The following is a 13,097-nucleotide window of genomic DNA, read 5'->3' as shown; positions in this document are numbered from 1 at the left end:
TAGTGTGCTACGTACAGAGTGCTGGGTTCAGTAATGTGCTAAGCACAGAATGAAGGGTTCAAGAGTGTGCTATGTACAGAGTGAAGGGTTCAGGAGTGTGCTATGTACAGAGTGAAGGGTTCAGGAGTGTGCTATGTACAGAGTGAAGGGTTCAGGAGTGTGCTACGTACAGAGTGAAGGGTTAAGGAGTGCTCTACATACAGAGTGAAGGGTTCAGGAGTGTGCTACATACAGAGTGAAGGGTTCAGGAGTGTGCTACATACAGAGTGAAGGGTTCAGGAGTGTGCTACATACAGAGTGAAGGGTTCAGGAGTGTGCTACATACAGAGTGAAAAGTTCAGGAGTGCGTTATGTGCATTGTGCTGAGTTCAGTCGTGTGCTATGTACAGAGTTCTGGGTTCAGGAGTGTGCTACGTACAGAGTTCTGGGTTCAGTAATGTGCTAAGCACAGAATGAAGGGTTCAGGAGTGTGCTATGTATAGAGTGAAGGGTTTAGGAGTGTGCTACGTACAGAGTGAAGGGTTCAGAAGTGTGCTACGTACAGAGTGAAGGGTTCAGGAGTGTGCTACATACAGAGTGAACGGTTCAGGAGTGTGCTATGTACAGAGTGAAGGGTTCAGGAGTGTGCTACGTACAGAGTGAAGGATTCAGGAGTGTGCTACGTACAGAGTGAAGGGTTCAGGAGTGTGCTACGTACAAGGTGAAGGGTTCAGGAGTGTGCTACATACAGTGTGAAGAGTTCAGAGTGTACTACATACAAAGTAAAGGGTTCAGGAGTGTGCTATGCACAGAATGCAGGATTAAGGAGTTACATAGTTTCATAGTAAATCTGGCTGAAAAAAGACACAAGTCTATATATTTCAACCAACAGAGAAAAAAAAAAAACAACACACTCAAATAGAAAACCTCCATATACACTATCCAATACCCACCATTGATCCTTGGAGTACGGAGCTGTCCTCCCACCTCCAAATCCCCTTTCTTCACCTGAAAAAAGTCCTGAATTGCAAAATGAATATGTGATAGTAAGAGCTGATTCAACACATTATCCCAGCAAATGTGCAAAGGTTTATATTTGTTCATACACACTAGAGATAATGGAAAATATAATATCTGATAACTTAGTGGACCCTTTGTTAATTTGTTTTTGGCAGAGGTTTGCTAATCACTGCCCCATAACATAGCTCAACTACAATTATAGAAAAACACAGACAGAGGGGCTTCCTTGCAGCGGGATAGTAGGATATTAGAGGCTACAGGGACTTCAGCTGGAGTTGCTTCCGCCACATTATAGCAGCTGTATACATCCTCTGCCCCCTCCTCTGCACTCACAGGGATATGCAGGGCAGGGATGGGTCTGTGTGGAGCCACTGGGAGAGTAGCACTGTCTCTTGTAAACACAGACGCCAGGCTTCTGTGTTTACAAGTGATGGCAGTGAGCAGCAAGCACTGGGCCAGCGCAGGAGATGGTAGAACCACATTCCTGCTGGAAAAAAAAGCCCTGCTGAACACCCTTGGGATAGGATGGAACACAAGATTGCAAACCAGATCTTCTTATCTAATAACTGTATCTGACCCCACAAATGTTCTTTTTGACTGAATGGACACAAACTTGCACAGACACATTCCAAGAACTCGTTGAAAGCCTTCGAAAAAGAGTGGAGGCTGTTCGAGATGCAAAGGTAGGAGATGGTGGGTTGGGGTGTTAATGGCTAGCAACACCCTCCTAATGGTCATGGGTTTGGAAAGGGATGTCCAACACGCTCATATAGGTTTTATGGTTATGTGATCACAAATGTTTGGCCATATAGTGTATAAAAATCGAGTTGGGGACTCATCCCACCTGACAGTACCTAGTGCTGAAATACTGATTTTGCTTGTTCTGACCTGGTCATTTTCCTATATTGGTGAGCAGCATGGAAAGAGGTGGACGGGTGGCAAGTCAGGATTCAGAAAGTCCAAATGATGAGGAGTTGCCATATTCAGATGATGAGACAGATGATGAGCTAGACAGCCCCCAATCTCTAGGACCAGTGGAAAATGAAGTCACGACACGTCCTGAACAGCAACAGACATTCAAAGGCAAGTGTTATCTCTCTCTGATTTCATTTTTATCCATATAAATAAACTCAATAGCTTCTAAAAGTTAACATGCCTATATATCCAGGCCAAGGCTGTACAGAATATGAAAGTACAATATAAAAAAATATACTACATATTTCTTGGCGGCCAATACAATACTAAAAGAACATAGGCTGTTCACTTTGCAAGTGAATTTTCACTTTTCAGGGGAATTTTTCCTCAGCTTAGTGAATTAGGTAAAGCTCTGCTGATTTCTATTATTCAATCATGTGCAAGCAAAAATAGTTTTTTTTTTTTTTGTTTTTATCAAATATGATTGGATATTTTTTTGCAAACTGAATTTTCCCCACATTTACTAAGCTTATTTGCCTGTAAACAAAATGTAACCCTAAGGTCTGTTTCAGCTTGTATAAGAGCGGTGTAAAAAGCAAGCTTTGGAAAAGCATTTGCAGAGCTTTCAGTAAGTTTTGTTGAAGCTTTTAAATTATCATTCAACTCCAGTGTGTAAATGTTGAAAATTGATCCTAATGGGAGTGTTGATTGCCATTTTAAGCAAGCTGCTAGCAGGCTTCAGCAGGCTTTCAATAGGCTTCAAGAAGTGCCGAGGGACCAGGTCTAGTTCCTTATTTAGCCACCCACTATAATTACCAGCCAGGTAATTCTTATAGATCTTTAAAGATTTTGCTACCAATACTCTATCTCTCACCTTACTATGAAGACATCTGTAGCTTAGCTGTAAAGCCATTCTTTAGCTGGCTATACTCCTAAAAATATTAAGATTATTATAACTACTACAAGAACGATAAATATGATGGCAACAAATCGTTGCCGGGACAAGGAGGTCAACTAGTGTCCATGGCAAAGATGCCAAATGGTATATTCCTCCCCCCCCCCCCTAAGATGTATAAGCATTTTGTGTCAGCAAAAATCCCATCATTCCCCCTCAAGCATAAATTCCCTTTGCAAGCCAAAATTCTCCCCAAACAAGAACTACCCCTGTTCCTGTACTCCTGCCAGCTTGTGGGCAGGCACTCTCTATGCAGCCCCTCACCTCCTATGTTACCACAGTGCCTGGGTCAGCCACCCCTCCTGCCCTCTCCTTGTCCCCACCCTGTAAATAATAACCAAAAACAATCTACTACACATGAGTTTGATCGACCACCAGAATTAAGGTGACACATTGACAACTTCAATACGGTTTGTTGAAATGTCAAAGTGAAAACTAATTTAAAAAAAAAAAAATCTACAATTGTGTTGTGATTGTTTTTTTCTGCCACTTTCAATGCGGCAATTCCAATTCCTTCTCCATATGTTTAATCAGAACCATCATTTTATGTCTTTGCGATATAACAAAAAATGGCATTTAAAGTTTCATTGCTTCGTCAAATTCTCATGTGTATGGCCAGGCTTAAAATCCCATAGTGTTGTCAAAAAAGGAGTATCATCCTGGGCCCATGTCAGCTACCCAGGAATTGAACCATGATGTTCACCACCCAAAATAAAATGCTCATTTTCTAAAAAAATCTCTTCTTTCCTTTCAGCTTGCAACTGGCAGGTGAAAGCAAATGATCCTAACTTCTGCAATCATCCACAATTCATGAAGAAACATTATTTAATCTTTCAGAAAAGTAAATATGCTGTATGTATTTTATTTTACTTATTTTACTGTAAAAATCAAACTTTTTTTTTCTAATAAGTATAACTGTACATTTTATAAAAAGGGAAGACTGAAAAGTAGAAGTGTCACACATTATGGCATATGGATATATTAGAAACTGGTCTTCTTCAGGCAGTATTGATCCTTTTCTCAAAGAACTAAAGCTGGATACACATTATACAATTCTCTTTAGATTTTTTTCCTTTAGACTTACCAAAACCATATAATACGAGGTCAAACCTAAACACTTTCAATTTGTATGCATTTAGGCAGGAACTTGCACTACATAGTTGAAGGTAAATCTGGAGGAAATCTAACAACAAAAGTTGTATAGTGTGTATCCAGCTTAAGAATTCTAAAAGCAGTTAAAAGAACAAAGACAGGGTCCACTAATCAGGCATACTGGAGGCAAGTCCACAAACTTTACTTGTTTGTACAAGATCGTATTTTAGATCCAGCTGTGGACATTTGTGTCTAACGCTCACAAGATAACAGAAGCAAATTATAGCTGCAATATAATAGTCAGTTCATGTCATATACTAATTTGAAAACATGACTGAACAATGATAATGTGCAAACACATGCCCTAGATTCGATACTACAGGCAATTTCAACAGCAGCGGAAGTTATATTCTAAATGACAGCGAGAGGTCATAAACAGGTAAAACAATACAAGCAGTATAATAGTAGTAGTGCTCCAGTATGCATAAAATCCTAAATAACTCAAAATCTACACCAGCCTTTTACCAACCAGGGTTCCCAGGCAACCTGGGGTGCCTTGAGGTTTCTTCAGGGGTGCCTTGGAAAAAATGCCTAAAAATTTATAAAAAATTGTATACAAGCCAACAGGTGGATCAAGCCTGCCTTTTAGTTCCACAAAGCCATGGGTTTTTATTATGCACCATTACGACCTTCTAGATCAGAGGTCTTCAAACTATGGACCTCCAGTTGTTCAGGAACTACAACTCCCATCATGCCTAGCCATGTCTGTGAATGTCAGAGTTTTACAATGCCTCATGGGATGTGTAGTTCCGCAACAGCTGGAGGGCCGTAGTTTGAGGATCCCTATTCTAGATACTGGCATCCTAAGATCTGTGAAAGATGCAAAAAAAAAAAACTGTAACAATTAAAATATATTGAAGAACACCTCAATATTCATATAAATCATCAAACCATGTGAAAAAATAACATATATCAGATAATTAAAAAAAAAAAAAACATATTTAACAATCTCTTACCATTGGTTGTTAGGCTGCCGGTATTAGGATTCTGTCAACAATTTAGTCCTGACATTATTTGATTTAATCTTTCTCAAACTGACAAACAGCTTTTTTTTTTTCTTCTCATTTAATTTTCATTAATTTTGTAGTATGAAGGGGTACAAAAACAGTACAAAGACCACCATGCAGGAGAAATATAGAAAAAGTGTTACATGTTAGGAACAGGAAAACAACAAAACAAAGAGGCAAATGCATTAAAGTACAGTAAAACCTTGGATTGCGATCATAATTCATTCCGGAAACATGCTTGTAATCCAAAACACCTGGATTTGTAATCCAAAGCACATGATTAGTTGATAAGTAGGATACCTGTTGTCTCCACAGCATCCTTGTTTGACCCCCCCTGTGCCCCTCTTTCTCAGAACTGGGGTGATATTAGCTGACTGATGGAGAGAAATTCAGAGAGAAGAGAAACATTAGAATACTAGTCAGTACCAATGTGCAATGCGCTTTGGAAGAATAAATTACCGCTAATGTTGGGTGTCCTAGGTGTGTGGATGTAGCTGCATTATGTAAAACTATAAGAATAGTTTTTTACATTTTAGAATGGGGTGCCTCGAGCTTGTCCATTGTTTAAAGGGTGCCTTGAGATTGTCTATAATTTTAAAGGGTGCCTTGACTTAAAAAAAGATTGAGAAACACCGATCTACACAAATCATGTGCAAATAATGTGAAAGATGCAAACAAAAAAACACAAAAAATCAAACCACACTGCAATAATCAAAATATATTGAAAACACCTCAATATTTATATGAATCATCAAATCATGTGAAAAAATAACATATCAGATAAAAAAAAAAATATTATAACCACATTAAACAATCTCTTAATGGATATACAGAGACAATTATGTATAAATGTGTAAAAAATATCTCAACATAAGTGTCCAAATCTTCTTTAGTGATATAACTCTTCACCAAAGAGACACCAACACCAGCATGCCCCCCCCCCCCCTATATTCCAATCGTTATCTTCTCACCTGGTATCGTGGACCCCACATTAATAATGGAGGTCAAAAGTGCTTGCCTACAATGGTGATACTGGTCAACCCCACACTCCATTCTTCTCTCGTAATCGACAGTCTCCAAAAGGGTATATCTCATGCAAAAAATGAAGGAAAAACGAATAGTGTAGTATGCAGCAAACTATTTATTATAAAATAAAACTAAAATTTACACTCACAATGGAAGGAGTTAAATAATATACAGGTAATAGTTCTGTCTGGTGACAAGTCACAATAATCCATACATGATTCACAATGATGTGTAGTTGGGAACATATTCTAACCCCATAGGTTGATTTTTCTGTCAACAATTTAGTCTTGAGATTATCTAATTTATTTATTCTCAAACTGATAAACAGCTTTTTTTTTTCTCATTTAATTTTTAATAATTTTGTAGTATGAAGGGGTACAAGAATAGTACAAAGACCACCATGCAGGCGAAATATAGAAAAAGTGTTACATGTTAGGAACAGGAAAACAACAAAACAAAATGGAAATACATTAAAATACAGTAAAACCATGGATTGCGAGCATAATTCATTTCGGAAACATGCTTGTAATCCAAAACACTCGTATATCAAAGCATATTTCCCCATAAGAAATAATGGAAACTCAGATGATTTGTTCCACAACCATTTATTCACAAATCCTTCAGTTTATAGTCCATATAAAAAGATTATAGCAATGTGATAGGTTGTGTAAGCATAAAATGTCCATCCATAAATAGCGCCTCCACAAGGGGATTAGAAGCGAAATCCAGCAGGAGCTACAGAGTATAAAAGAGAAGAGAGGCGCCACTAAGTGTAGCAATATGGTTACATTTAATGAAGGTTCAACATTTAGCAACTCACATGGTTGATGAATAAAACAGGCACAAAGTATGCAGGCATCCGGGGTAAAGCTGTCCACATAGACCATCTTCCGCACCGCCGACTCTCACCGCTGTCAGTCTGCAATCGTGACCAGGAAGACTACCCTGCAGTAGAGCGATCTGAAAAAGAGGCTTGAAGCGCTCGTGGAATGCAGTGTGGAAGGGATGATGTTGATGGTGGTGCGGAGGATGGTCTATGTGGACAGCTTTACCCCGGATGCCTGCATACTTAGATGTGCCTGTTTTATTCATCAACCATGTGAGTTGCTAAATGTTTTACCTTCATTTCCGAACTGCCCACTGTGTATTTATGTCACTACTTTGACGTTAAATACCAGAGTTATGGCAGCAGATAGCTGCCATACCCCCGGTATTTTCTTACACGGCCGGCAGTCCGCTTTAACATAAAAGTGGTCTCAGTGGCGGATTCGCCGCGGGATCACTTTTATGGGCGGTGAGGGTGCCAACCCCCCTCCCGTCACTTCCTGGTCATTTTGCCCACTTACTGGAGTCGTCGGTAGCAGGGAAAACTATCCAATCACCTCGCCTGATGGGCAGGAAGTCGAGTGTGCGGAAGAGGGCTAGATGGCCCCCCACTCGACTCTATGCCCTTGGAGGACTGGAGCGAGGTCAAACGTCACTTCCGCCTAACAGCCTTAAAGGACCAAATTTTTTTCATTAAATAAAAAAAAAAAAAAAAATGTTTTATTTTTTTAATTGCTTTTAAGTGTAAATGCGAGATCTGAGGTATTTTTGACCCCAGATCTCACATTAGAGAGGACCTGTTCTGCTTATTTCTATTACAAGGAATGTTTACCTTCCTTGTAATAGGAATAAAATTCATAAAAAAAAAGTTTTTTTAAAAGGGACGGTGTAAAAATAAAAAATAATAAGTAAAAGACCTCCTCCATAACTGTAAACTGGTAACCATTATAAAGTTTTAAAGCGTCACCTATGGAGATTTTTAGGTACCATAGTTTGTCGCCATTCCATGAGTGTGGGCAGTTTTAAACCGTAACTTGTATGGTATGTACTGTATAGTATCTCACAAAAGTGAGTACACCCTTCACATTTTTTTAAATATTTTATTATATCTTTTCATGTGACAACACTGAAGAAATGACACTTTGCTACAATGTAAGTAGTGAGTGTACAGCTGTCCCCTCAAAATAACTCAACACACAGCCCTTAATGTCTAAACCGCTAGCAACAAAAGTGATTACAGCCCTAAGTGAAAATGTCCAAATGGGGCCCAATTAGCCATTTTCCCTCCCCGGTGTCATGTTATTCATTAGTGTTACAAGGTCTCAGGTGTGAATGAGAAGCAGGTGTGTTAAATTTGGTGTTATCTCTCTCACTCTCTCATACTGGTCACTAGAAGTTCAACATGGCACCTCATGGCAAAAAACTCTCTGAGGATCTGAAAAAAATTATTGTTGCTCTACATAAAGATGGCCTAGGTTATAAGAAGATTGCCAAGACCCTGAAATTGAGCTGCAGCATGGTGGCCAAGACCATACAGCGGTTTAACAGGACAGGCTCCACTCAGAACAGGCCTCTCCATAGTCGACCAAGGAAGTTGAGTGCACGTGCTCAGCGTCCTATCCAGTGGTTGTCTTTGGGAAATAGACGTATGAGTGCTGCCAGCATTGCTTCTCTCTTGAAACGCGTCAACCATATCAGTATGGACGCCATCCATACCCCTCTATAGCACTGGATGTATCCATGTCCTAGAGGTCATTTGATTGTATTAGGATTTTAATATGTCTATTTGCAGCCTGTGTTTGTGAGTATAATGTATGATACTTTTTTTACTCTTCAATAAATGGTTTAATGGTATTGCACTAGGTCAGTGCGCCCTTCTCTTGTTTTTTTGTTGCTTCTCGAACCAATGTTCCATAAACGCCCCAAACTCTTTGCAGAACAGTAGTGACTGTTATAGCCACCAAGGAAATTTTCCATGCTAATGCCCATGGCTTTTGTCATGGATATTCAATAAGCCCACATAGGTGTTATTATGGCCAGGCATTTCCTACGTTTGGCTATAGAATGTAAGCATGCTGTAAATAATGCCCAAAATGGATGAACATTGAGAAAAATAAAACATCATTCATAGCACTTCTTTTTTTCTAACTCTAACCTTTCCCCCCCTGTGCACAGAACAATGAAATCAAGACTTCCAAATATAATGCAGTGACCTTTCTACCACTCAATCTTTATGAGCAATTCAAGCGGATTGCCAATGTCTATTTCCTGTTCCTGCTCATCCTACAGGTAATGGAAGCATTTTCTGTACTTTAATTGTCAAATAATACTCACTTAAAGAGACAGGCTAGGTTTTTAGGTTTGCTATAAGTCAGGAGTTCTTCATTTTTTAGCGAAATAGATTGCCAAATGTGTCCAATACTACCTTCTACAGACTGTTAACATTTTTATCACCACTAGTCTTATTAGGTACCGAATTACTTAAACATGTGTCAATAGCTTGTTTTTTTTTTTTTTCATATATGGATAGCTAGGAACAGCTGCAAAGCTGACAATGTTACTTGTATATTATCTGACACTACAGGGGAGATTTACTAAAAGTGGTGCACACAGAATCTGGTGCACCTGTGCACAGTAACCAACTTCTAGGGTTTAGGCCCGATTACCACTGGTGCGACATACCCTCCGACTTTGGGAGCACATGTTGCATGACGTGTATAAATCAATGGTTCCCTATAAGAGCCGTCTTATCTGGTCCGACATGTGTCAGTCTGACTTTGAAAAAGGTTCCTGTACTACTTTGGTCTGACTTGGGCACGATTTCAGCCTATTGATTTGAATGTAAGTCGCATTCAAGTCGGATCATCATCTTATCACCCTAGTAGATTATAGATGGTGAAGGCGCCTGGTTTTAATGTTTTGGCCCTTGATGTAATGCAAAAACCTGCTGCCCTTTTTTATTTCAATGGTGGTGTGCCAAAAAAATACAAGTAGTAGATAAGTGAAAAAATAGCAATCCAGGGATAGGTGGTAGATGTTCCAATCCATATACATCTGCTTGAGACCCTATCCTGCGGTCCAGATCCAGATTGGAACATCTACCACCTATCCCTGGATTGGATAAACTCGGTGGAGGATTGATCTATCCTTAAAGGGATCAAAAGCAATCTAGGTCCTTGTGGCCTAAAGCCATCTGGTAAGAAGCAAATATTGCTGAATTTTATCAAGAGCACAAATTGGAGCACAAAAGCACTTTGAAGATTTTATTTAATCACCACGGACTTTCTTTCACCTATTGCACAAAAATATAAATGAATTACAGATTTTATAGATTTTATTGCTAATTACATGCGTTTTTATGTCATACAAGGTTTTATAATACAAGTGTCACTAATTGCAATTTTATTATCACTAAAAGTCATCAGTTTTATATAGACACAGAGATATATTTTTCACCTTTTTACTAAGTTGTTATTACAAATGGTTCACATTATGGTATTATAGATGATTTTAAAGTCCACCATTTATTTATTTATTTATTGGTAAACGAGGTTTATCTTTATGGACATAATTGATTGGTGTAGACAATCCAATACCCCCTAACACATCTGGAACACCACCACTGATAACCTGATTACCAGTGCCTATTTTTTCACTTATCTACATCTTATCACCCTAACTGATCCAACTTGTGGCATGTGACTTGTGCTCTGAGGATCTTGAAGGGGAACCCCACGCCAAAATTTAAAAAAAAAAATGTGTAGGGCCCTCCCAGGACCATACCAGACCCTTCTGTCCAGTATGGACATTAAGGAGAACCCCCACAGGAAACTGAAAAAAATAAACAGCATGGCCCACCTCAAAATCTATTCCAGAACCTTATCCAAGCATGCAGCCTGGCAGGTCAGGAAAGGGGGGCGAGCCAGCGCCCTCCCCCCAGACCTTACTGGCCACATGCCCTTAACATGGAGATGGGGGCACTTTGGAAATAAATAAAAACAGTACACTGGTTTTTGAGTGGTTTAAGTCCTTTATTAAAAGTGAAGAATGTCCCCCGTCGTAGCTCCAATGTGTCTCATCTTTGGTTCTTCTCCCTCTGGTTCTTCTAACTCCTCTGATGTCTTCTTCCTCTGGTTCTTCTGCCGGTTCTTCTCCCTCTGCTGATGACTTCTCCCGAACCTAGCTCCCACTGTTGTGTCAGGTCCAACTGTCTGCCATTTCTTATATAGTCATGAGGCGTGGTAATCCGGCGATGTCATCTGGAGACTCCGCCCCCTTGTGTCATCACCACCCGGGGCATGATAGGGTGGAGCCATCAGTCTGGCATGGTTTTGGGGGGGGACCCCACACCGCTTTTTTTTAAGTTGTTGTAGGGTTCCCCCCTCAAGATTCATACCAGACTCAAAGAGCCTGGTATGGTCAAATCAAAGTCGGATCCTGTTCATTGAAGTCACATGGAAGTCAGACATGAAGTCTTAGGGCAAAGTCGTATGGGAAGTCATCCAACTTCCCTGTCGGAGCAGTGTGAACCCAGCCTTATTATCAATGCTTAATTGAAAAAGCTGAAGTTTGAAGCTGATTGGTTACAATGCATGGCTGCACCAGTTTCTGTGTGCAGCAGTTTTATAAAATCTCCTCCTATAAGTCGAGTTCACCACTTTGATTTCAAATGTAATAGTTTGGGTAATCATGTTTCATTTTTCTAAATGATTTTGTAATCCAGGGCCATACACTCAAAATTTGATACCTATACCCTAAAGGGTTATGGCTATCACTGTTTAAGAACCCCTATCCTAATTATTTATTAATCTCTAGATCTACAGTATCTCTCAGATTCCAACTCATCCCACCTTCAGACATTTTCAGGGCATGACTACTAGACTTCAGATAGTTTGATAGTTTTTTTACATTAGGGAGAAGAGACAGAGACATAAGACCTTTGGGTTTGTATTGTGGAGAGCTGTAGAGCTAGGATACTTAGGATCTTTCCACCAGAGGCTCCATGATACATAGGGTAGTCCAAAGATGGACACACTAATCTGTAACTGGGCAACCTGTCAATGCAGGAGACGTGGTTGTTGGAGGAGTTTTGTCTCTCAGTTGACATCCTGGAACAGCAGGCAATTTGGCTGTCTCTGCAGCATTGAAACATCTTACTGGAGGGTCATCTTATCTTGTTTTAGTCGAACCACACCACAGCAGTATCAATCACGTGCAAAGTTTCAGTGAGGTATTTGAGGGAGATTATATTGTGTCCTGGGCAGAATTACCAACTGGGCACATTGCAGCCTTTTCTGCAGTGTACATTCCTGGTGTAAAGAATTGACAGGCAGACTTCCCCAGCTGTCAGTGCCTGGACCTGCATGGTCCTAACACCCAGAGGTGCAATTGACACACTAGTGGTACCATGGGATCAGTACACTCTGATCGATGCATTTCCTCTCCTGAAACATCCAGCTCATTTGCTTTGTAGGATTGAGATGGAGTGCACTCCAGTGATCTCCATTGCTCCAGCCCAGGGCTTCTCATCCAGGGTTCCTTTGAACCCCAAGGTTCCTCCAGAGGTTGCTAGGGGTTCCTTGAGCAAGGAACAATTTCTGCTTGTCAGATACGTTTCCACTGACACAACTGATCTTTTTAGCTATCGGTAGAGGGTAATTCTTCCCAATGAACAAAAGTGTAGGGAGCATTCTTCTCATTGACCATCACACTAATGTATTGTGATTTATAGATATAGTAATTTTTGGCAAGACTGTAAAGACTGTAAAGTTATTTCAAGGGTTTCTCTGTGTTGAAAAAGTTGAGAAAAGCTGCACTAGACTGTCCCATTTGGATGTGTTACACTGGCCTGGTAAGACTTCTGGAAGATTGTCTGTGGGCTTTGCTGGATCATGGTTTTCTTCTGTCCCAAGAACTGATCTGCCATCCTCCTTCAAAGTTGCCTGCTTTAACAGCATAACTGTTCAAACCTAGGTTCTGAGGATGTTAGCATCTCTGAGTCTGTAAATGCTACAATGCTAAAAGCTAGAAAGTTTAATTCTTGGGTCTATCATCAGACATGGAAAACATACTTCACCTGATTTGAGTCTCAGTGCTTCCACCCCTGGAATTTCTTCATGGGATGAATCCTCCCCTTACTGCACCTTGTCTGGACCAGTGTTTGGCTCTCCGCTATGACGGGCCAGGTTCATATCCTTTCTATTCTATTTTAAAGGCCA

The 13,097-nt window shown here is 40.1% G+C and overlaps 1 protein-coding gene across 1 annotated transcript in view; it reads left to right on the top strand.

The window, feature by feature from the left end:
- Window positions 1–1,916: 1,916 nt before the first annotated feature.
- Window positions 1,917–13,097, top strand: part of ATP8B1 (ATPase phospholipid transporting 8B1) — a gene marked incomplete at both ends in the record, with an annotated part of 111,286 nt that continues 100,105 nt past the window's right edge. The window contains 3 exons of the mRNA XM_082265415.1: window positions 1,917–2,082; window positions 3,624–3,721; window positions 9,055–9,168. Of these exons, the coding sequence (XP_082121541.1) occupies window positions 1,917–2,082; window positions 3,624–3,721; window positions 9,055–9,168 (378 nt within the window). The remainder of the gene's footprint in view (window positions 2,083–3,623; window positions 3,722–9,054; window positions 9,169–13,097) is intronic.

Source organism: Pelophylax lessonae, assembly GCF_965119305.1.
Source record: "Pelophylax lessonae genome assembly, chromosome: 1".
In the NCBI taxonomy this organism is placed as follows: domain Eukaryota; kingdom Metazoa; phylum Chordata; class Amphibia; order Anura; family Ranidae; genus Pelophylax; species Pelophylax lessonae.
The sequence above is the reverse complement of the archived record's forward strand: the minus strand, read 5'-3'. Positions and strand labels throughout refer to the sequence as shown.